The sequence below is a fragment of the Tenrec ecaudatus genome, chromosome 13 (assembly GCF_050624435.1).
Source record: "Tenrec ecaudatus isolate mTenEca1 chromosome 13, mTenEca1.hap1, whole genome shotgun sequence".
NCBI lineage: Eukaryota > Metazoa > Chordata > Mammalia > Afrosoricida > Tenrecidae > Tenrec > Tenrec ecaudatus.
In genome coordinates, this window is record NC_134542.1 from 80938263 (window position 1) to 80963825 (window position 25563).

General features: G+C 47.5%; 1 protein-coding gene across 1 annotated transcript in view; it reads right to left on the minus strand.

The window, feature by feature from the left end:
• The window catches only part of DAPL1 (death associated protein like 1), a 34792-nt gene extending 30563 nt beyond the window's left edge, over positions 1–4229 (minus strand). The window contains exon 1 of the mRNA XM_075528958.1: positions 4172–4229. Within this exon, the coding sequence (XP_075385073.1) occupies positions 4172–4229 (58 nt within the window). The remainder of the gene's footprint in view (positions 1–4171) is intronic.
• Positions 4230–25563: the final 21334 nt, after the last annotated feature.

Here is a 25563-nt window from a genome sequence, read left to right on the forward strand (position 1 = left end):
TTTTAATCAATTTTATCCCTTGACTAATATGTGGTTAGTCTAACTGTAAATTGCTTAAATGTAAGAGTTCTTCTGTAACATTTTTCTACGTTGAAAGTTACAGCATTGTTTCTGGAAGCCTTTTATTTTTCTTTTTCTTTAATGACTATTTTATCCTCAAAAAACTGTTGCTGTAGCTTCACAAATACCCACTGCCACGATATCATGGTCTCAACATCAGAAATTTAACAAAATTGGCGACTGGAAGAGCAAGGAAACAACAGTGCAAGTGTCCCAAGCAGGGAGCCATGGGACTCAAAGGGTCGCTGTCATCAGGTAAGATGACAGCTCTGACCAGGGCACCTGACCCTAGAATATGGATACATTGTGGATATATTTAGAGATACATTTCTTAACCTGGGCTTCCTGGGAGTGGTTTTGTTATTATAACAGGCTACAGGGATATTTTTATTTTAAAAATGTCTGCTGAAACACCACACAGAAACTTGATAGCTAGTTCTTCTGGTGTCATCCCTGTGAACGTGCCCCCTGATGACATCTGCAGTCCTGACCCGTTCCCCCACTCAGGGAGAACCCTCACCCTGCACGCTGCTGGGATGTCCAGAAGGCTCTGTGCACAGCCAGGCACACAGTTTCTGTTCCGTGGATGCTGCGAAGAGCTTTCCCAACCCTGACTCCAAACGCACGGGCATCAAATTGATTCTGACTCATAGCAACCCTGCAGGACAGAGCAGAACTGCCCCTGTGGGTTTCCAAGACTATAACGCTTTACTATGGGAGTAAAATGCTTCATCTTTCTGCTACCAAGTGGCGAGTGGTTTTGAACTACTGACCTTAAGATTAGCAGCCCAACATGTATCCTGTAGTACCACTGGGCTTCTAGCATGATTCAAGTGGACTAGCATGGGGAGAATGAAGCTGCTGTTTGTGTTAATGATGTTGGCTATACGCAGTTACGGCCTTCCCTGTGTGCATTAGTGCACACTTGGGGCTACAACCTACCCCTCTGTTAAATGCGACAGAAAATGGATTCTCCCTAGGGGGTCTGGAGGTGACCTCTCCTTAGCTTTGATTTGTCTGGCTTAAACCCAATTAGAATGTACACAGAGTATAGAAAAACTCATAAACGACAGCACTGTCTTCTCTTTCCCCCAGTATGTGGCTCTGCTGCATTACCAACTCTGTGCACACGCCGTGGCTGCTACTTTTCATGTCATGTGGTTCTTACATACAACTGAGAGCGAGGCAAATAAATAAAAGCAAAACATGAAAAATTATGCCCATCAGAGCCCAGGCCCCCTCCTGGTTAAAATACTTTGCTGTATAGCCTAAATTCATAACCAGCGCTAACAGAGGTTCACTGTATTATATTAATACACGTGAACGGAGGCCACTAAGCACTTCACATGCAGGTGGGACAGCATCACAGCTGGTCAATTTCTTAGTGGTTTACTTCTCTGACTGCAGTGGGCTCCATGTAGGTCCCTCTTCATGAGGGTTTCCTTCTGTCTGGCTGCTGCAGAGGGGTCTCCAGAAGCCTCGGACGTCAGGGTTTCTTGATTGGTGGAGGCTGGAGCCCTGCTGGCACAGTGGGTTACACGCTGGACTGCTAACTACAAGGTCAGTGGTTTGAACCCACCTGCTACTCTACAGGAGAAAGATGAGGCTTTCTCTTCCGTAAAGAGTCACAGTCTTGGGGACCCACATGGGCAATTCTACTCTGTCCGAGTAGACTCAAGGGCAGTGAGAGTTTTGAGTGAGCCCTGCATTTTCAGGGCATCAGCATTCATGCAGGGGGTATTGGTGGTTCGGTGTTCCACGTAGAACATCCGGGTTAGATACCTGACCAGTGCACTTCACACCCAGCCACCACACGTCAGTGGAAGTTTGGGCGTCTCTGGGATGCTAAACAGAACTCCACAGAGTTTCAAGACTAAGGAAGCTAGCAAGAAAAGGGCTGGCAATCTACTTCTGCACATCAGGAAATGAAGACCCTATTGATCCCAGCGGTCGGAACCCGCAATGCACAGGGTCCCCTTGAATGGGGACCAGTTAGTCAGTAGCTAACAGCAAAAGCCTCTCCCTACCCAGTGGCATTTTACATGAGACATACTCAATCGGAAAGATCTATGTTATGTAACTCGTCAGAGAGTCACTGTAAGGAGCTCCGTGGTGCAGTGGGCCACTCATCGAGCTGCTCACTGCAAGGTCAGCAGTTTGAAACCCTGAGCTGCTCCCCAGGAGAAGGATGAGGCTTTTCCACTCCCCAGATGATTTCCAGTCTCAGAAACACAGAAGTGCAGTTCTACTCTGTCCGATAGGGTCGCCGTGAGGCACCGGACTGGAATCCATGGTGGCGGTACGTCTGGTTTTTAGAGGGTCACTCTGAGTTGCATTGACTTATTGGCAGGGAATTTGGCTTGGGGTTCTGTAGTAGAAGGAGAAAGCAGAGGCGCTAAGAGGACAATGGAAACAGGTTCAACGCCAACCATGTCAGAGGCCAGGGGCCAAGTCAGACTTGCACCCAGTTTTATGTCTTCTTCCACTTTCAGGAACCTGTTTTTTTGCTTATAAGTTCAGGGGAAGACTCACTAGAATCCCGGCACCCAATTATTGTTGTTCCATAAATAAAATTTTGCAGCAGAGCAAACTGGCTCAGACTGAAAGTATGTAGCAAGACATGCTGAAGGATCCGGCCTCTTTGTTCTCTGCTCTCAGCAGGGAGGCAAGAATCTGCCTCCATCGTCACTCTAATTATCCCAAACCTCTTATCTGCAGTGTCACAGTTCATGATAATTAATTGTCACGCCAGAGGCATGGTGACATGCTTGATGGAGCTGTGTTGCCCAGTGCACACAAAGACAAGAACAATCATTTGTGGTGGGGGATAGAAAGTTCCTCCTGGCTTTAGTCAAACTTTCATCTTATAAAGTTTGTCTCGGTGTTCTCTGCACATGAATGTCGCTTAGCCAGTCAGGCTGTGGCGCAACCGTTTGAGGAAGACGTGAGATGCAAGTGGCAGGGAAAGGGTGATGGTCTTCCCTTTGGGTCTCTAGGGAATGAGCTTCCCTTCGAGTCATTTGTGCATATAGTTCCTGACCACCAGTTACCTTTAAGTATAACATCAAACCTGGCTAACTACCATCATCACCTTTACATATAAATGTAATTAAACCTGGCTAAATCCCACTGCAAACATGAAAGGGTCGTAGTGCCAAGAGAGACCAGTGTCAAGAGAGACCGGAAAGGGAAACTCAGAGTTACTGGTAGTTTCTGGTCCCTTTTATCTGGGCTGCCCAACAGCAAGGCACAGAACCCGGGGTCGGTGTCCAAGGATCGGTGACGCTTCCACCTGCCATCAGCACCCTGTGTGGCCAAGGGGAATTAGAAGAACCTTGGCTTAGAAATACCACGGAACCAAACACGAACTGAACTTTGCACGTGGAGGAAGGCGAAAGCCAGGGGCCCCGTGTGAGGGGTCTTTGTACAAAACAGAGAAGGAGAGCCACTGGGGGGCATAACACCTTGCTTACACACAGGTCTCCTTGCTTCAGCCAGCTTATCTGAGCACAGTGCGCTTACATGTGTCTAATAAAGAACACATGTGGAGCATTTGTGGGTGCTCTGCATTGCATCTTGGGAGCTCACTTTTCCAGCCAAGCACCTCCAGTCCTGGCGTTTTTTATTTTAGAAGTTCTCCTGTTTGTTGACAGAATCTCGACTACAGAGCACTGCCCCACCCCACGGTCTGAAGAGGAGGAGGGAAACTTGGGGTGCAGACGTTGATTGGTCTGGCTGTTGGGGAAACAGAATCTTAGAACTAGAACCCCCAGGGAGGAAGCAGTTAGGGATGGAAGGTCCAACCCCCTTACCTATCCTTTTCCACAACTCAGAATCCCTGGAACCCCCTCCCTAGCCCTCAGTATAATTAGATCTTAATTGAACTGGGACCTGATGAATCCCTAAGCCATTTTAGACACAGCCTAGAAGGTTCAAAGGCGCAGGAGGAAATCAGGCTGCCTGAAGTTAAAGTAATAAATGGAGGTTGAGCACCTCCGCTCTGTTGGGGAGCTCCTGGGGAAGGCATGGGGAGAAGGAGGGGCGGCTGCAGCAGAAGCAGAAGTGGGAGGCAGCAGCTGTCTGCAGGACAGAGGGCAGGTGGGCGACCTACCTGCAGGAGGGTGGCCCCCTTTCAGCGGGGAGAGCAGGACTTGCACTTCATTTGCCATCGTGAGCGCTAGTGCCAGTGCTGTGCGGTGCCAGCTGGGGCCCCGCTCGCGTTTATATTGGCCAGGGGCGGGGCCCCTTTAGGGCCGTGCTGAGCAGCAACTGGCAGGTCACCCAGCCCTCGGGGAACCCGAGTCTCCTTGGCACATTCTCTCCCACTGCGCGTCAGCTGTAGGACAAGGCAACTTCATACCTGCTCTCACCCGACTGGGGGTGATCATGGGGTTTAGTGGAATTCATTTTCTCTCCGACTTTTCCTCCATCGAGCATGCAGGGTGCCCTGAGAAGGCGACCGGGCTCTGTATGGGCCCGGGGAAGCAGTGACGGGCAGGACAAGATCTTGGGCTTCAGGATACCTGTAGTCTTAATGAAGGGACAGTTATGGGGTGGGGGTGGGGGTGAGGTGGGACATGTGCTATCGCTTTGTTCTGGTCTTTACAATTATAGGCATTTTTATTTTTAAAAATGGGATTTGTCTTTTTAAATTGCACAGAAAGTCAGTTCTGACTCCTGGTAACTCTCTGGGGGCAGGATGCTTGTTAGACCACTCAGCAAGTCTAAGGATTCTCCAAAGAAATATGAATACAGACATATGAAGATAGATCAAATATGGCTACACAAATCACTTAAACCTTTATTGAACAAAAATCTTAGAAAGTTAAGTACGGTAGTTGCTTCTTGCCATATCTCCCTCCCCCTCCTTTTATTAAATACTTTTATTGGGGGCTCTTACATTTCTTATCACAATCCATGTATTCATCCATTGTGTCTTGACATATCTTCTATCTAGTTCTCAAGGCAATGTTTCTGTTTCTCGTGGGGTGGGGGCTACCTTACGGGAAGAATTCCGTGTGCTTCCACATCCATAGGGCAGGTTTGGCATTCTCCAAGCCACCCAAGCCTGGTTCCCTTTCCATTTTCTTTGACTTTGAGGAACAAAGAGAAGTCTGAAGCTGCAATTCGAGGCGGTAGGGTGAACGGGGTAAGGTTTCCCAAGACAACCCTAATGGGACAAACCTTGCTATCCCTGAAAAGCACGCGGATGGCATTGTCAGCACTGACTACCTTCCTGGAGTCAATTCCTACTCATAGCAACCCTGGGGGGCAGGGTAGAACACCCCATGAGATTGAGGGACAGTGACTCTTGAGGGGCGGAGAAACCTCATCTTCCTCCCTGCATCTTCGTGGTCGACAAACATTCCTCGGCACAACTGTCCTGGTCTTGTCATCACCAATGCAGTTTTCACTTTCCTTAAAACTTCTAATAAGTCCCCATGAGCTCCCTGCATACTCTGAGAAAAATCTGTCATGATGACCCCTTTGGGACTTCAACAAAAATTCCCTGTAACCTTCTGAATTGATCCCTCTGCTTTGACTTTAACTGGCTCAACATATCCCTTTGGAAACCACTGTTTTGATGGGACTCTTTTTGGAAGGCATGCTGACAAGACTAAGACGAGTGTGTGACTGAGGGAATCCTTCTGTAGCCATTTGCTGACCACAGAGATGGGTTTGACCCTGTTCTGTCTGGAATAAACCTGTGTCTGTATGAGGATGTGGTTTTGTTTTGTTTTTAAGCTCATACTTGAAACACCTGTGCAGGAACATACACCATTTCCAATCCAAAGAGAAACAATCCCTATTAAAGGCAATTCAAAAGTTTCTCAATCTGAGAACTGATGAATAGATTGGCAGATATCTAAACAATAAAATACTACTCGGCAATTAACAGGAATGGACTAGTGATATATGGAGCAACATGAATGGATCTCAATTGTATAAAGCTAAATGAAAGAAATCAGACTGGAAAAACTGCCTACTTTCGTTTCTCTGACATTCTTGAAAAGTCACAACTATAGTAACAGAAATCAGAGCAGTAACTGCCTAGGGTTAGAGGTGGTTAGGCATTGAGGTTTTAACCACAAGGTCAGCAGTTTGAAACCAACAGTCACGCCAAGACAGAAAGATGGGGCTTTCTACTCCCTTAAAGAGTTACACTCTTGGGAACTCCCAAGGGCAGTTCTACCATGTCCTATAGGGTCACCGTGAGTCGGCATTTACTCGATGGTCATGAGATGATGATGATAGGTGGTGAGGGTAGCATTACTCCTGAGGAGCATGAGGACATTCCCAAAGGCGAGGGACACGTTCTGGTGGTGGTTACATTCCCAGAACTGTATGTTGAGAAAACAGTAATTTTTGTTGTAAGCAAATTCTCTCTCCTCCAGTTAATTCTGACACACAGCAACCCTGAACCTCAGTACATAGCAACTAGAGCTATTTGTTAAGTCAATGAGTGGGTATATTGCAGATTCGTCATGGTAGTTGTCCTTAGCTGGTGGCATGATGTGTTGATTTCATTATCTCCATAAGTTTATCTATATTATTCTTTGATCGATAAAAATCACCACAAAGGGTGCTAAAATGGTTGACAGATACTTGTTACGGGAGCAAAGAGAAGGGATAGCTGTATCCAGCAGATATTCTCCCAGGAACTCTCCCCGCTGGGCCTGGACTAGGGGCTAGGATTCAGTGGTAGCTAAACTCTGTCCTTGTGGGCATGAGTGATTACGGGGTGGGCTACTAACCACAAGGTCCGCAGTCTGAAAACACCAGCCGCTCCAACCGAGAAAAATGAGGCTTTCTATCGTAGTCTCAGAAACTCACAAGCGTAGTTCTACTGAGTCCTGTAGGGTCGCTATGATTCACAAACAACTCAATGGGGGTGCGTTTGGTTTGGGGGGCGGTGGATCTCACAGTCTCGTATATAGATGAGATGAGAAAGAGGTTCACTAGAGTGCCGCCGTGAACAACGGGGTCTATAGCAGGTTGGTGGCCATGATGGAAATGTTTGGCAGCTGCTGTCCAACACGGTGATCATGAACCACGCGTTGCTTGAACACTGGAAATGAGGCCGTTGGAATCAGGAGCAGACATTTCTGTTTGATTTCCTCTCCATCAACTTAAACATCAATACAAATAATCATGACTCGATAGTGAGTTGGCAGCAACTGAAAAAATAACCTGTAAGGACCCAACTAGTTCATCGAACCCTAGAGATTTCAGTAGTGGAGGAAGGAAAAGGGGAAATGAGCTCGATGTATTTTTCCTTCAGGTGACAGCTTCTCTCTTCTACCAGGCTCTCTGCTTCCTCGCGATGGTCACTCACAAAAAGAGCTGCAGAGCCCTGACTCCGCCTTCCTTGCTTGCTGTTGTTGTTGTTGTTAGGTGCCGTCAGGTCAGTTCTGACTCAATCGAGACCCTGGGCACCACAGAAGGAAACACTGCGTGGTCTTGCCCCACCCTCACCATTCTTCCTGGGCCCGAGCCCGTTGTCTCAGCCACGGTGCCAGTCATCTCAGGGAGTGTCTTCCCCTCCTTCACTGTCCCGCTATTTTCCCAAGCGTGCTGTCCTTCTCCAGGGCCTGGTCTCCCCCGACAACATGTCTTCTTGACACAGTATGTGCGCCTGACCCAAACCATGGTATTTTCAGTTGCCTTGCATGTATGTGAAAGAAGGACATTGCATAAGGGAGACCCAAGAATAATCCTCGTTGCTTAATGCACGGCTAATACAGGGGCCACCTATTGAGGGTAGTGGAGTCCCCCTGCCCCCATCAGTCATTAAAAGACACTGCCTGGCCTGCAGCGAGGGGAGAGGAGCCTAGAGATTTGCGTTGGCAGTGTGCTGGGAGAGCCTTCGTGAGGATGAGAGTCTCTGGGAAGAAAGAAACCTGCTATTACCCTTTGAGTGCACGTATAAACCTCCTTTTAAAGGCAGGAGGCTGGCTGGCTGCACTGGGAGGGTAGCTCACCAAGGGCCAGCGTTTTAGGGGTTGCGCTCCAGAATGCTAGCGGCCTAATAAAACAGGTTCTCACGCTCTGGAGGTTGGTTTTTGTCTTTTACATGAAAGGCCAACACAGCATTGATGGTATTAATCACATTTCAGAGCCAGATGACACTTTCATCAAAGCACTTTCTTCTTTTAATGCGTGTGTGTGTGTGGGGGGGTGTCCATGGTTACCTTCCTGATGGACTCATATTTTTGCAGCGTCCATCTGATTTTGCATTTTGCGGTTTTCTCTTGATATTCGTTACACGCTGTCTCCAGTGCTCACCCAGAAAATAAGAGCACTGTCAGCGTCTTGGGCAAGAAAGTGAACCCGGAGAATGGAGGAGTCATTTCGAGGGCAGCCCTTTCCGGGCAACTTGTCCTCTGCGTGGGTACCGTCTCTCGACTTGCCTGCAAGTGTCTGCTCATAGCGTCCCCTGTGTGTTTTCAGGATGTCTCCTCCCACCCCTCTCTAACATAGCAGGCTTTCCATTGTTCAGGACCCCTCGTGGCCTCATGGGTTCGTGGTGGGGCTTCTAACCGCAAGGTCAGCAATTCAAACCCACCAGCCACTTTGCAGACTGACAGCCTTGGAAACCCTGTGGCACAGTTCTCCTCCGACTTACCGGGTTGCTTTGAATTGGCATCGACAGCGGTGGGTTTTCCTTTCCTCTGGGAACAATTTTACTCCCTGGGATGGAGCAGCACATTAGCGCTGTCTTCTCCTGCTATTTGCTGCATCTGAAACAAAGACTCCATGAATGATCTGCAACTTTCCTCTGAGTTATCCCCTTTGCCTGGGGAATTTCCCCAGCCACAAAGGAAGTCTCAGTTCCGCGTACAGCATGGCACAATGCTGAAGTCAGCCATCCGTGACAACAGGTAAACAACGGAGGGTAGGGTTTCTTTTGCCTTGAGGCCTTGACATGGTTAGTGGTGGGTGTTCATTCGAGCCAAGAGGTGGCTCATTTTAATTAGAAGCTAATACTAGTTAACCTGCGTATAGAGAGACCTTTGGGGAAGATGTGTGAAAACATTCATGTTCGCATTCCATGACTTCGTCCACTTTCCAGCAACTCGGGACGCGCTCGCACGCTTTCACAGGTGGGAAAAGGCATCGTCTAAGGAGGAAAGAGCAGCAAAGAAGCTGTGAAGCCTCCTGAGATGGCAGAGAAAGGGCTGGCAAGGGTTGCTCAGTGGTTAGCGTGGACAGGAGCCTGGAGCACTCATTCAGAACCGCAGTTCTGCTGGAGAGCTGGCTCACATTCATTCACTCGCTGCCCTTGGGTCTCTCCCGACGCACTGCGCCCCTGGAGGACAGCATCGAACTGCCCCTGAAGTTTCCACGACTGTAACTACGTCACGGAGCAGAAAGCCTCGTCTTCCTTCTCCAGTCTGCATAGCAGAGCGTCCCAACAGGTCAAAGAACGCATGCTGCTGCAGCTGCAGAAATGTCCCGGGGTGGGTTTGTGGATTCTGACCCCTGGAGGCCTCGGGGGATGAGGTGTGACAGAAGAGCAAAGACTGGCACAGGGAGACTGGAAAACACACCGGATGGAGGGGTCCCCGGTCCGGAGGGAAGACTATGCACACCGGGATGCGGGGACAAACTGCAACGGTAGGAGGAAGTCTGTGTGTGGCATGCAGAGTGGGGGAGTTCCATATCACTGAAGTCTCAGTGGCCAGCGTAAAGATGCCCACAGTATTCCGGAGCCCCGGAGGGGCCCTGAGGCATGTCACAGCAACTGCAAGGTCAGCAGTTGGAAACCACCCGCCGCTCTGCAGGACGAAGGCAGGGATGTCAACTCCTGTGAAGAGTTCCTATCTCGGAAAACTCACGCGGGCAGTTCTAGCCTGTCCTGTAGGGTCGCTATGAGTCAGGGTCCAATGAATGGCATTGAGTTTGGTTTGGTTTTATGGAGTGGGGACTGGCTGAATGCTCAGCAGTTAACCGAGAAGTCAGCAGTTCGAACTCACTGGTTACTCGATGAGAGAACGACGTGGCAATGTGCCTTGAGAACCCATGGGGTAGTTCTACTCTGTCGGACAGGGTCAGGATGAGTTGGAGCGGACTAAATGACAATGGGTTTTGTTTTGTTTCAGTTTTTAACTCTGGAAAATAAGTTTCCATCATAGGGAAAATTTGGCCAGGACTGGGCCAGGAGAGACCGGGAGCGAATATGGCTGTTAAGAGACTGGGTTGCAGGACCCAGCACTTAGAATTTCCTGAGTGATAAAGTAATAAAGAAAACCAGCCTGTTAACCTGACCTGAGAAGCACCAACATATTAAGGTTATGATGTTGGTGAAGAATGTGGATTGCCGGAAGAATCCAATTGTCTTGGATTTTGCCAGCTGGCATGCTCCTTAGAGGTAAGGATGGCGAGGCTTGGTCCCACATACTTTGGACATGTTAGTAGGAGGGAGCAGTCCCCGGGGGAGAGCATCATGTTGGTAAAGTAGATGGTTAGCAAAAGAAAAAATGGAAGGCACTCAGTGAGATGGACTAACACAGGATCCACACCAGGCTCAAATGTGGCAATAATTGTCAGGTTGCGTAGAGCTGGGCGGGGCTCCTTTCTGTTGTTTACAGAGCCTGTGGGTTGGAAATGACAGCACCAAACCACAGCAATGCCAACTGGTCCAATGGAGGCTGTTGAAAGCCCTGGGGCTAAGTCATTCCACACCTTGGCACCCCACTCGTCCAGGTACACTCTCCACCAAACAATAGAGGTTGATACGGTGAGCGATCACACAGAACCACACACATGTGAGCTCAGAAGGGCTCCATCCGCCCGGAGGTCGCTCAGGAGGCAGGAATGGACAGGAAAGACTGAATTGAAATAGTAAACACAGGGAGGAAGTGGGATAAATGTGGTCCCACTGTGGGACTAGGCTCGGTGTCATGAAACAAAATGGGCAGGAATTATGGAAAACCAGCTTGCTTTAGAAATTTTCACCCAAATCACAACCAAACCTTATTCAAAAGTTCTGAGTGATTGGGGTGTCACGCGAGCTCCTCAGATCACGCCTGCTTAGTGAAGATGACTCAGGACTGGGGCTGACCCCGCTAGAAAGACTACGAACCATCGGACTCGAAACTTGGGTAAAGGGAGACATCAGTCTGTGTAAGACATGAAAAAAATAACCATCATTTATAAATTATCAAGGGTTCATGAGGGTGAAAAAAAACAAGAAGCTGTTCCCAAGAGCTCAAGTAGAAAGAAAATGTTTTGGAAATGATAATGGCAATGAATGTACAAACGTGCTTGACACAATGGATGGATGTATGGATTGTGATAGGAGTTGTATGAGCCTCCAATAAAATGATTTTTAAAAAAGAAGGTTGGGACTTTGAATCAGTTCACTAATATAAAGACGCCTCAATCAATACTGCACCTGAAGCTCAGTGGCGCTTTCTTGATAGGCAGTACTCTCTGTATTGTCATACACCCACGCTTGTCTTCCTACATTTATTATTATAAATCTGTGATTCTAAGTATAGTGCTGTCTGTGAGTAATTCCAGGCAAAGCCCAGTCTTTCTCCCAAGGAACTGCTGGTGGTTTTGAACTGCTGACCATGATGATTGCAGCCCACCACGTAACCGTTACACAACCAAGACTCCTTTGGAAACCTCAGAGGGGAGCAAGAACCCCTGCAGTGGTAGCCCATTGGTCAGAAGTGACTGTAGCCATGGGATGTGACGTCTAAGACAGACTTGGTAAGACTGTGCCTTCAACCTATGGAATGTGTTTTAATTTGGGGTAGTTGAAGTCATTTACAGATACTAAGGAATCTATCTAAAGAGCTTGGTGGCACAGTGGTTGAGGGCTTGGCCGCCAAGCAAAATGTCGACAGTTCCAACCCACCAATTGCTCCGAAGGAGAAAGCTGTAACCAGTCTACTTCCACACAGGCTTTCAGCCTTGGAAATCCTGGGGGATGGGGGTGGGGTGGGGTCGCATGACTACTAGCAGGAATCAACAAGAAGGCAACGGGTGTGTGTAAACTATGCTGAGCCAGCGATGCTGCCTCTTCTCATTTCCCCTGGCTTAGTTCAGTCCTGGGTGTGTTTTTCTAGTTGTGGTTGAAAGGACACACAGCAAGGAACCGACCAGTTCCATAATTTCTACATGTATCATTCAGTGAGTCCATGGGTGCTGAGCAGGTAGTGGTTATGTGTTAGGCTGCAGTCCTCAGTCCTCAGGGCTAACAGTTCAAAACCACCAACAACTCTGCTGGAGAAAGACTGGACTTTCTACTTGCGTAAACAGTTACAGTCTTGGAAACACACAGGGGGCCACTATGAGTCAGCATTGAATCGATGGCAGTGAGTTTGGATTTTGATTGTCAATTTGAGCCTGCCCTAGAGAGTTCTTCAAGAGAGTACAGTGATAGAGGCTGTGGTAGTTACATAATCTAGTGTCAATTTGTGACTTGAGAGGATTAAGAGTAAATGGGGTGGAGTCTAGTCTGTCAATCGATCATAGCCAATGAGGCCTCTGAGTGGGCATGGCCTTCTCTTGAGAATTCTGGGAAATTCTGTATTCCTCCTTGGAGGCAGGAGACGCACACTCTCTCTGCTAACTCTCTGGGAGACATTGCAACTGACAAGACACATGGAACCACGCTGATGCCCTTTGCTGGAGAAGCCACATGGACCTACCTTGATTCCACCCTGAAGCCGGAGAAGCCATGTAGAGACCCACTGCCAGCGCTGAGATGCTCACAACACCACTGGATACAAAGACTTTCTACTCACTGGCCTGTGATTGTTCTGCATTTGATGTCATTGCATGTGTTTCGTGAGTCTGAAGAGGACTTTATAGATTGGTATCAGACATATGAGCTAATATTGGACTTCTGGGCTTGGGCTGGGTTGGGAGGCTTTCTTAATGTACAATTACCCTTTATATACAATTCTCTCTTATACACATATGAATTTCTATGGATTTGTTTCTCTAGTCAACATGGACTAGCCCAAAGGCAAACATTCTTTACTAAATAAGCCAACTTATTCTTGAGTCTAAAGAAGACTGCACGGCATATTTTTACTCAGGGTTTAAGGTTTCAAGATTATCTCAAGGCAGTGGTTTAGGGTGTTCATCCAGCCTTAGAAACTCTGAATTCTGTTGGAAGTCAGAATTTATTTCCACACTTTCCCTTCTTTTGATGAGTATTATTCTATAGAATCTTTGATCAAACTGTTCAGAAATGGCAGTCAGGAACCACCAAGTTCTTCTGGTCTCATGCAAAGGAGGCACTTGTTTATGGAGACAGTCAGGTACCTTTTCCATTTCCTCTTCCTATTCCAGACTTTCCCGCTTCCCCTGCAACTTCCTCTGTGAGTAGAAACCAATTGAAATACCTTGGATAATTGCCTACGGGTTTCTTCTTCTTCCTTTTCCTTAAATGATGTTTATTTTCTTGTTGAAAATAGGCACAGCAAAACAAAGGTTGTTACTCGTACAATTTAGTGACATCATTTATGTACTTGAATGTTTTTTTAAATCATTTTATTGGGGGCTCTTACAGCTCTTATAACATTCCATACATCAATTGTATCTGGCATATTGGTCCATATGTTGCCATCATCATTTTCTAAACATTTACTTTCTATTGGAGCCCTTGGTTCAGCTCCTCTTTCTCCCTCCCACCCCGGGAGCTGGAGTTTTGCAGCCATCCTCTTCCTCTGAGACCCTATTGAGTCCTTGAGTTGCTGTTGTCAGTCTGACCCCCTTGATGGTTCTTAAACGGGTGCAGTGTTCAAGACAGAGCATTTTTACTCCATAAGCTAAACTGTCATCCAGTTTTAGAAAGACAGGGGATATTTGGGGATTAAGGTTAATTCTTTATACATATACATCTCAGGACAATAGTATCAGGGGTTCATCTCGCCCCAATGGTCTAGATTAAAAGCTGCATTTCAGGGGAATAGACCATCCTGCTCTGTGATTTCTGGCTTTATTGGGACTTTTCTACAGACTCTTTGATCAACACATTCAGCAGGGGAAGTCAGGCACCACACAGTTATCTAATCTCATGACAAAGGAGACACTCCTTCATGGAAGCAATGGGTCTCATCTCATATCCTCTTCCTGCTCCTGACTCTCCCACCGTACACAGAGACTCTGGCTGTGCCAATGGAGGGCTGCTTCCAAGCTTTTGAGACCCCGAGGTACCACACGAAGAAATAAGGCAGAACAGTTGCACTAAACAGATTATTCAGCCAATTAACTGGGATGCCCCAGGAAACCATGACCTAAAGCTGCAAATGAAGAGATCAAATCCCACGAGGTTGTTTGGTTATACCTCTGGAGTCTCAGCAGTGCATACTGCGTCTTGTTAATTGCAGAAGATTTAACTTCTTTACCAAAAGATAAATGACACATCCAACTATACACAGAAGTCTGCCCAAATGTAGGAGGGCGATTTTCATACCCAGAGACAGTTGGAACAATTGGTGATTTTTTTCGCTCGCACACAAACAAGATGTAACTACAAAGCAATGGAACTCCTTTTGTGCCTGATTATGGAAATCAATTGCACTACTTTGTGCATATCATTAAAAACTGATGTATGATTCCTTAATTAATTTTTTTCTGGGGTGGGGTAGGAGGAGAAAGTTTATAGGACAAGAATGAACATCTTTGTGTTCCTTTCAATTACGAAAAGTTAATTTAGAAAGAATAGATTTAAAAATTAATTTTTCCACATAGGTAGTACAAGTGCGTAGATTAATATTTTTAAAAGGTCCATGATTTCCCTCCCAGGCTGACCTCAAGCTACTCAGTGCCCACCCTGAAGGCAGTTCTTGTTATCATTGCAACAAGTGACACTGGTAATTTTCTCATGAAAATAATAATTTAATAAAATCAAAACTACATTGACATTGAGTCAATTCCGACTCATCACTGCCTCTCACTGCCTTCTAGTCAACTCCAATGCATAGTGACCCTTCAGAACAGACAACTGTCCCTTTGAGTTTCTGGGACAAGTCCTAAGAGAGCAGATAGCCTCGTCTTTCACCTACAGAGTGGTAGCTAGATTCGAAGTGCTGACCTTTGGAGGACAACCCAACCTGTATGGCACCCAGAATCCTTTTCTGCTTCATGTTGACTCTTTAAGACAGAGTAGAACTGCTTTTTAGGATTACCAAAATGCTAAGTTTTGACTGGAGTAGACAGCCTCATGTTCTTCCCACAGAAAGACTGGTGGTTTAAACTGCCCACTTTGCAATTAGCAGCCTTATCTGTAACCATTTTCCCAACAGGGTTCCATAATGAAATCACAAACATATGTAAATTATTCATGTATATATGACCAGTATGCTCTAGAGAAAATGTGATTAGTTTTCATGCTTTGGACTCTTACACATTTATGAAGGAACTTCACAAAGTTTATGAAAAAAATTGAATGAAAAGGTAGTGGAATTATTTCCACAAATATTTTGAAGCCTTCACCTATTAAAAAACAAGCCAAAATTTTCTGATATTTTGAAACATATATAGAATTAGAGAATGTGGTATCATGCACTCCCATGTACCCATCCCTTAGCTTCAAAAATTACCAACACATGGCTAATCATCTATAACCTCTTCCTGTCTTCCTCTCCTCAGCAAAGTTGTCCCATTTGGACTCTTGGTGTGAAATTCCTGGTCTTATGTAATTTTACTATGAGTATTGCTTTCAAATATCACCATTATCTTTCCTAAGCAAAATTAACACACCGTCTCCCTCCCATTGAACTGATTCTGACTCAGAGTGGCCCTTGAGGACAGGGTAGACTGGTCCTGTGGGTTTCTGAGACGGGAAATCTTGACGGAGGTAGAAAACTTCGCCTTTCTCCTGAGGAGCGTCAGGTTGTTTCAAACAGCTGACCTTGCGGTGAGCAGCCTGCTATTCACAATGATCTTTTAATGTCATCAGAGAGTCAGCGACACTTCCATTTGCCAGACTGCTTCATACAGTTTTACGTCAGATCATTTGTTCACAATGGAATTCAAACAAATGGTGGATGGGTCGGCGAAGCCATTTTCAAACATGTATACTGGCATGTCCCCATCCCTTGTGGGTTTGGGGGAAGTTATTTGTAGCCCAAACTTGCCCCTAGTCCTACGAACTTGCCCTTCCAGGTGTCCCAGGACGTATGGCGCTGTTGCAGGTGATGTTTTCTTCCCTGTGATTTCCTGTGACTGGTGTGCAGATCTTGAGGTTTGATCATTTCAGTTTTGATCTCTCTCTCTCTGTTTTGTCAAGTACACTCAGGCTGTGTGATTAGGCACTTCCTGTGGGATCACATCAAGAGGCGCGTGAGGTCTGCTTGTCTGCCTTTGTGATGTTGCCGCTGCTCTGTCAGTGGAGCTGACATCTGCTATTTCTGGTAAGACCACTGAGACTCAGAAAACAAAACTGGGTTCTCTATGGAAAATGAAGAGTCAACGGAGAAACCCATGATTCCATGGTTGGGAGGAGAGACTGCTGCACCGTGTTGGAGAACTGCTTCTGTGTTTAACCCATTGAAAGTCTCCCAGGACAAAAACTCTGTCCTTGAGGTCCAAGTTCCTTTCTGTCCCCAGCTCAGCATTTTGCTTTAAGGTTTTATGGGACTGATCTTGTTGGTGTCTGTGTTGATTGTGTCTGCCCTACCTTTTATTCTTTCATGTCATTGGAGTGAGACTTTATCCTGCTCTGATAAGGACACACTGTTTAATGCTTCTGCAGCTGCCTTTCGGAGCCCTGGAGATGTGATGGGCTATGCAATGGGCTGCTAACTGCTAAGTCGGCAGTTCAAAATCACCAGCCAGATCCTCAGGACTTAAAAACACAAGACTTTCTACTTCAGTCAAGAGCTGCTGTCTCCGAAGCTCACAGACAAAGTGGTACGGAGTCCTATAGGTTCCCCAGGACTTGGAATCAGCTCGATGGCAGTGCGTTTGAAGGTTTGTTGTCTGTTTTTTAAAGAAGTTGCCTGTATTGTGTTAGTAAATATCTAACTGACTTGTTGCCATTGAGTGGGCACCAACTCCTGGAGACCGAGAGTAGTACTGTGCCCGTAGGGCTTTCCCTCCTGGTTTTTACAAGTAGGCTGCCAGGCCTTTCTTCCCAGGCGCCTTTAGGTAGACTCCAATCCCTGGCCCTTTGTCTAGCAGCTGAGCTTGTTGTCACCAAGGACTCCTAGTATAGGAACTTGGGAAACAGCTAAGAGGCCTCCCATGGCCCAGGCCTGAGCTCTGACCTGGATGGACTTTCAGTTTACTCTAAATAGAGATTGTTCACTTCATTTCCCCACCTCTTTCATTTTCTCTCCCTACTCCCCTGTTCCTTGCCAAGCCCCAAGGCTGATGTCACACTGGCACCGTCTGTGAGATGCTCCGGCCATCACCCACTCATGGAACCCATGCTGCTCTGTGGGGCCGATGAATGAAATCTCTGCTGGCCTCTCATTGCGTTGTTTTGAGTAACCCCCCCTCCCCAACAGTCTTAGTGGCATGTAGTTTCCATGTCATACAATTCAATAGTTCAATCATTTAATCATGTCAAGGCTATTTTGTGTAACTTTTAAAAACTCGGTGTCTTCGAAGATAAGTAGCACAACTGGCTTCTCAGCCAGAAAATTAATTTCCTCCAAGCCCTTGGGCTGGACCTGCACATTGTGTCAGAGCTTAGGCAGTGAAGTGCCTGTCAACTTCATGGCTAATGTGGGTAATATCAATTCTCTATTATTCAAATCATCTTGCATAACTGAAAATCTTGTTTTCTGCCTGGTTTTAAAGTTCTTTCGATCCTCTTAGTTAATCCTAGTTTAGCCACACCAAAGGAACCCCCAAAAATAACAAAAAATATTTTCCTAAACCCCTCTCTTGGTAATCTTGTTATGAAATACAAAACAAAAAGCTGGTGAAATTTCAAGCAGAACCTTTCCTTTGAAAGGCTTCCCCAGATGACCCTACTTTGGACTGTCCCTTCCCTGCGTGCGCGCGAGAAGCGACAGCGAGCTGTCTGCAAGGAAAGGGTGTCTGTTGTGTGGGCCGGGGGAGCCACTGCCTTGAAAGGAGAACATGGACTCTCCTCGCTGGGGTGTTGTGCTGGGGGGGGGGGTTCTGCTGACACAACGGTGGCTGTGATTTAGACACTGAAGAATACACGAAAATCTAAAGGCATTTCCAGGCCTTGTAGAATTTAATTTCTGCTGCTGAAGAGAAGTTGGGAGAGAATACACACTTTCTGAAAGCAACCTGCCCTTTAAATAGCATCCGTTGGAGGTTAAAGGATGGCGAGACTTTGCCTCACCTCCAGTCCCTGGCGAAGGACCTCATCCTCGGTGAAGGAGAGGGGCAGCGAAAAAGAGGAATGCCCTTGACAAGAGAGGTTGGCACAGTGGCTGCACCAATGGGCTCAGACAAAAGAACAACTGAGAGGATGGTGCTGACCGGGTGGTGTTTCATTCTGCTGTCCACAGAGTCCCCATGAGTCGGCATCGACTCAATGGCATCTCATCAGAACAACAACAATAATCAGTTATCATTGGTGGCGCCTCACTCCTGGCAACCCCTTGTGTGTCAAAGGAGAACTGTGTCCAAAGACTTTACAATGGCTGATTTTTTAAAAGTAGATAACAAGGCCTCCTTTTTCGGTACCCTGCATGAACGTGAACCTGCAACCTTTCTGTTAGCAGTTGAGAGTGTTAACTGTTCATACCACTCAGAGACTCCATGAGTAGATGTACATGTGAGTACACGCACACGCACACACACACACTTCAATTTTCGCCAACCAAAAAAACCCAAACACACTGCCATCAAGGTGAGTCCAACTCACAGTGGCCTTACTCACATAGGGTTTTGGGGGCCACACGTCTCTACAGGGGCAAGCAGCCTGGGGTTTCTCTTGAGGAGTGCTCTGTGGGTTTGAATTGCTGACCCCGAAGCCAGCAGCTCAAAGCCTAACCCGCAGTGTCCGCAGGTCTCCTTAAATCTGTATAGGTTATCATCAATAGGTCCCAAAGAATAGGGACCCTAATTGTTTATCCGATCCAAGAAGTTTACATCAGTGGCATAGTGGTTATGCATTGGGCTGTTAGTCACAAGGTCAGCAGTTTGAAGCCACCAGCCCTTCCAAGGGTGAAAGACAAGGCTTTGTCCTCCCATAAAGAGTCACAGCCTCGGAAACCCACAGGGGCAGTTCTACTCTGTCCTGCCGGGTTGCCATGCATTGGCAGAGACAAGGTGGCAGGGAATTAATGGTGGAGCAATTTCTTCCTTTGCTGTGACCTAAACAGAGATGTGAATAAAGTACCTTCCATTTTCCTGACTTTGCTGGGGGGTGCTGGATGGGGGTGCTATTGGAATACTGAGTCTGTGAGTAGGTGTGGGAAATGTTGGGCCATCGCTTTTAGGCTGCAGAGCTGTTAGAACAAGAACCTTGACTCTGGACTCTGCCTCTCTTCCCTGCCTCGGGGGATCTTATATGGCCCAGGCTCACTTGCAGCATCCGCATGTGATATTTGCACGAGCTTGTCCTGCCTTCCACTGAGGTTAGAACCCCTTTAAATCGGCTTGTTATTCGTATCGCGTGGCATAGGGTTTGCACAGATGAAATGCATGTTCTGGATGGGGCTGAGGACACCAGGGAGGGCATGTTCCCATCTTCTTTGTGAGGTCCTGGTAGCAGCCTGCAGGAAAGGTTCCTGTTGCCAATTTCCAGTCCACTGAGGACGGACTGCCAGTCCAGGTCACCAGCGAATCTTACTGATGTGTCTGGAAGACTGGACGACAAGCAGTTGTGATAAACAGCCACTTCCCAGGGCTCGCTGTGGTGGAAGTGTGTCCTGTGGGAATGGAAATGAGAGGGAAAGGTTCCTTGCAGCTGGGGCCGATGGAAAAGATCAGAAAATAGCTATGGCAGCGGGCCCAGAATGGCAGTGTCAAACACTGGCTGGAGGACAGGAAAGGAGGTCAAGAAGGAAGAGACACAAATGCTTGGCCGTGGAAAAATGGAAGTGGGGTGGCGATGGGAGGGAAGAGCTGTGTAGCCATGAGGAGGGGATGGGGGAGCTGATTTCAAGAGCAATCTGGCATATATAAGGAGGCTGGACTTCAAGGGCAGCACTCAGTTTTCAAGCCAGCAGGAAATGCTTGAGGGAAACCACAATAGTCTTTGCTGAAGCCCATTCAATTGAACAGGGGAAATGTCAACAAGGTGAACCTCTGCCATCCAAGCCTGGAGAATCTTCCTGCTTCATGTTGGGGAGTGGAACACAGAGTACTTAGGCCTCAGACGTGTCTTTCTCCTACAAACAAGCCTCCTGAAAATTAGCTTTTATTGAATTTCCTTGCTCCGTCCAAATGTCACCTGCTTCTTTTTCCTGGCCTGCCAGGCCTGGGTGTCTGTGAGAGAACAACTGCTGCGGGCTAAGCACCCCTTCAGTGGGGTCCAGGGAGCCCGTGTTGGAGAGACGTTGTCAACCGGACTGCACCCAAGAAGCCGTTCATCCCGTCCTCTCACATTTTCCTTAATCAAACGTTTAGCACAAAGGGTAGCATGGGCATTTCCCACCTGCTGAGGGCATTCCAGCAAGAGGCTGGGCTTCTGGCATGGCCTGCGAGGCCGAAATTGCCACTTGGCCTCTGATGGGCCAATATAGCTCCGGATCTATTGGAGGAGTTTTGTTCAAATTGAATTTGACTCTTTAGGGGAGGCAAGTGCTGTCTAGTTTGCCAAAGGTTACATCATTCCGCACGGTGTTGTTTGTGTTTTGTCACAGCTCCGTGGACAGCCTGACTCTTGAAGCGCCCTGCAAGGAGACGTGTGCATCGTTTTCACTAGCCTTTGACTGTCCCGAAATTAGTTCTGGGTCCTGATTTTTAATCTTCTTAGTTCCCGACCAGCCTGGGAACCCCAGAATGGGACCATCATTGTAACGTATTAAATAATCCCTGTAGTTTCCTGGTGGCACGATCATACCCTGAAGCCATCTGCCTCGCCAGCTGTCTCTCCAAAGGATGGGCCGTCTCTATCTATCGACTTCTCCATGGTTTGCCAAGAACTGTTTGGGCACAAAGTCTTTATGGCAAAGGAGCCTGGGTGGAGATGGGTGTTATACACTGGGCTACTGACCTCCAGGTCAGTGGTTCACACCCACCAGCCGCTCTGTGGAAGAAAGATGAGGCTCTGGACCCCTATAAAGGTTTACCGTCTCGGAAACCCTACCCAGGGCTGCTGTGCGTTGGAATTAAGGGTGCTGGTGGCACTGCGGGCTGAGCATTGGGCGGCTAACCACAGGCTGGTGGTTCAAACCCATCAGCTGGTTGTGGGGAGAAAGATACGTCTTTCTGCTCTTGTAAAGGCCCATAGTCTCAGAAACCCTATGAAGCTATCTGCTCTATACGGAATTGCCTCAGTGGCCACGGGTGGGTGGTCTTTATGGCAGACCAAGTGACACTCGGGCAACAGAGAAGCTGTCTGATGGCACTTCTTTGGTTCTCTGTTTGCTTGTTTCTCTTTTCATCTCCCTTTGATCTTTACAGAGCCACAGTGAGAGGAACCAGCTCTACCCAGAAAGGCAATCAAAAGGATCTTGTGAAAACATCCTGTCATCTCCGCCCCTGCGAGAACCTTGGGCGACACAAAAATGACAGGGAAAGGCTCTGTGAAGATCAGGGGAAGAAAAATAAAAAACCACACCCAAACTTTAAACTCCGCCTGCCGGAAAGATGCCATGCCTCTCCAGTGCGGTGGTCGCCCCTGTGCAGAATACGGAAAGCTTATGAACAGTGAGGACTTAAGATTTGCTTTTTAATTACTCTAGTATCACAGACTGTCAGGGCAGAAAGAGTCTTCAGAAACCAGTTAGCCAACGCGATGCGTTTAGCTTCATTGTGGGCAACAGTGCATTTTCTGCAACACCCGCTCCTCCCCCCCCCCCCCCGCCCCAGTTTCTATGTCATCAGGGCATGAAAGGAGTCCTGCTTCCACAGTAGATTGATTATGTGTTGAGTTGGTAAGTGCAAGGGCTAAGGTTCGAGACCACTAGCTGCTCTGCAGACAAAAAGGACAATGCTGTCTGCTTCCCAAAAGATTTGCAGTTCTGCTCTGAACGGGACACACACACACACACACACACACACACACACACGCATGCACACACACGTCAGTCAAAAAATTACTAGAACATTGGAGAAATCTTTACTAGAGAAAAATATCAACATGTGAAGCCTTTGCTTCTCAAAATATCCTTCATCTAGACCATCCTACTTCTGAAGATGTTTTTCCGTATCTCTACCCTGCCCTGCAGGAGCCCTGGTGGTGTACAGTTTAGACAACTAACCACAACGTCGACAGCTGGAAACCAGTCGGCACTCAGGGGAGAAAGGTGGGGCTTTCTACTCTCGCGACAAGTTACAGTCTCAGAAACTCACAGGGAGTGCGAAGGTCACTATGAGTCAGCATCAACTTGACAGCAGTGAACCTTCCCCTGATGCGTTTGAACTATGTGTGTATGCCGCTGGCAAAGAATATCGAAAGATTCGTGGATTGCCAAAAGAACAAACACATCGGTCTCGAAAGAAGTATAGCCAGAATGCTCCTCAGAGGTAAGGATGGTGACCCTTTGTCTCACTTACTTTGGACATGTTATCAGGAGAGACCAGTCGCTGGAAAAGGACATCATGCTTGGCAAACTGGAAAACTCAAAACCAAACTCACTGCCATCGAGTTGATGCCAATTCCAAGTGAGACCCTATAGGACAGGGTAGAACTGCCCCCTGTGAGTGTCTAAGGCTGTAACTGCTTGACAGAGTAGAAAGCCCCTGTCTCTCCCGAGAAGCAGCTGGTGGTTTTGAACTGCTGACCTTTCGGATTGCAACCCAACATGTAACCACTTGCCACCAGGTAGGCCTTCAAAAGATGGATTGACACAATGACTGCAGCAGTGGGCTTGAACCTATGAACCATTGTGAGGATGCTGCAGGACCAGTGGTGTGTCACTGTGTTGTACACAGGGTTACTATGAGTCAGAACCGACATGGCAACACCTACTTGGCGACACTGAGCAACAACAAGAACCCTCCCCTGAAGAATTTCTCTTTGATTTATATCATTTATTTTGGCACCCGCAAGGGACTAAACGTCTTCTTCCTCTTCAATGTTCTTTGAGTTGTGAGAACAAAAAGAAATGTAAAGGGGTCAGAGCAGGTCTAGTGGGTGGACAGAGTAAGGTGTCCCCTGAAATGATCGTGGTAGCACATGATGCTCTTAAAGAATACGTGGGTGACTAGTGGTGGGCCAGCTCCGGGCCTTTGACTCACTAGTGCACTTTTCAGTGTTCTTGAAACTTCTTCCTAATAAGTTCCAGGATCAAGAAAAAAAATTTGTTTTTCAAGACCACTCCTTTGGAATCCTCTGAAATAGTAGCCATCACTTTCTGAGCTGCTCTTGAATTCAGCTGACCTGCTTGCTCCCCTTGGGAGCCCTGGTCTTGAGTGGATCTTTTTCACGAAGACACCTTTTGAAGACTAAGAGAAGTGTACTACTGAGGGGACTTGTCTGAGCCAGCCATCAGTTTCAGAGACATGTCTGAGCACTGGAAAAACAAAAGCAAAACCTCTACAGGTACAAATCAGAAACCAAGTAGCAATACTTTTTTGATTTACGTGTGTGTTCACGCCCGTGTGATTATGACTAACCGACCAAAACTTCAAATAAAGAAAAGCCTCTTGACCTTACCTATGAATCTGAACATCACTCATGTGTTAGCAGGTTAGCAGATCAATAAGCACATGCATTTTGATGTCTGATGGATCTAGACTGGAATACTGTCGTTACCACATAGTAACGGTGAGGGTGGAAAGATCATTGTCCAGGGTTTCCTCATGTGTCTGCATGATTTATAAGAGTGTATATGTCACATCATCTTTTCAAAGGTGCTTTGAGAGTGAATAGACTTGGACGACAGGGATGGTGTTCTCCTCTAGGGCAGAGAGGGGACTGTTTCCTATTCAAGGTCATTAAAGACGATTTCCCACTGGAGCAGGTTTACTAGCTGTCACTCAATACATTGGGGGTTCAGTAAACTTGAGGCTCCTTAGCAATGACTCAATTCCGTGTCTGCTCATCATGCACCTGGGACATGTCTCTATGGGATCCGGGGGATATGAGGATTAGCGTGACCAACTATCATTAGGCTGGGACCTTCAGTGCCCACAGTGAGACAATCGTGGGCGATCTGGGAAGGCGGGTCACCTTGACTTGTGTGATGGTTAGCATAGTTTGGTGTCCACTCGACTGGACCACAATTCTCGGTAGTCTGGCAGTTGAGGCCTCCCCCATAATGTGCCTAGCATGATGGGAACAACTCCATGAGGGGACTGTAAGAGGGTTCGGGAGGAGACCAGCGTCCTTCCCTAGGTGACTGTGCTCTGTCATTAGAAGGAAGCATCCACAAGCGTGTAGCCCACTTCTTTTTCCTCCCTTCTTCCTACACTGGATCCCGCCTCTGTCTCATTGGCCTTTGGTTCTTTGGTTTTAGCCAATGGCCTGCCGTCTTGCCTGCCAACCTTGGATTGATCTGCTTCTGCATCTCCAAGCCTGTGGTCTTCTGGCTTCTTGGCTCATCAGCCCGGCAGCTACTTGAGTCAGGAAAAGGCTCCAGCTTGGCATCTGACCCATGACTGGAACTGCATGAACTTAACCCCTTCTGCAACTGTGTGAGTCACCGTGATGATGCAGATTTGTCTACCCATACTGCATATGTAAGTGGTCATGGTTTTGCTTCTCCAGGAAACCTAGCTGAACACTGCTGGGTGCTGACCTAAGAGCTGCTGATGTGCCTTGAAAATGAAGTTTCTCTGCCCCTGACCGCAGTCTCCTGCCTTCTGCCACAGCCAGGAAACTGGGGCAGGCTAACTCATTAGCTTGCCAGTAGGGTAAAATGTCCACAGTTCTTGACCGTGAGGTGGTCGCCAAGTACCTCTCTACGTCTGTTTCCTTAACTGCAAAGTGGAGGTAATAGCATGCGCCTCATCTAGCCTAGAGATACATACGTAGGAGGGCCGGGTGGCCTGTTGGGGTGCTAACTGCAATGGTAGCCATTTGAAACGGCTAGCGGCTCTTCAGGAGAGAGACTCCGCTCAAGAGTTACCGTCTAGACTCACATCGGCAGGTCTCTCTTGGCCGACAGCGTCACTATGGGTCAGCTCAATGGCGGTGAGTTTGGTGGTGGTGGTGGTGAGGGCCGGTGTTTGGAGCTGGGTGTTTCCATGACGATATAGTTACTGCACTTCCTGCAACCTGTCTGTAAAATTCCGTTTGATCTGCTAAAACAATCTCTAAGGACATTTTAAAGTGACCCTTGACCTCTTCCTTTGAAGCTCTTTAACCCACTGCCATCGAGCTGTATCTGACGCAGGGACCTTCTGGGTGGTTTCCGAGGCTGCGAATCTGCACGGCAGCGGGAAGTCTCGCCTTCCTCCTGGGGAGTCGCGGGTGGGTGTAAACCACGGGCC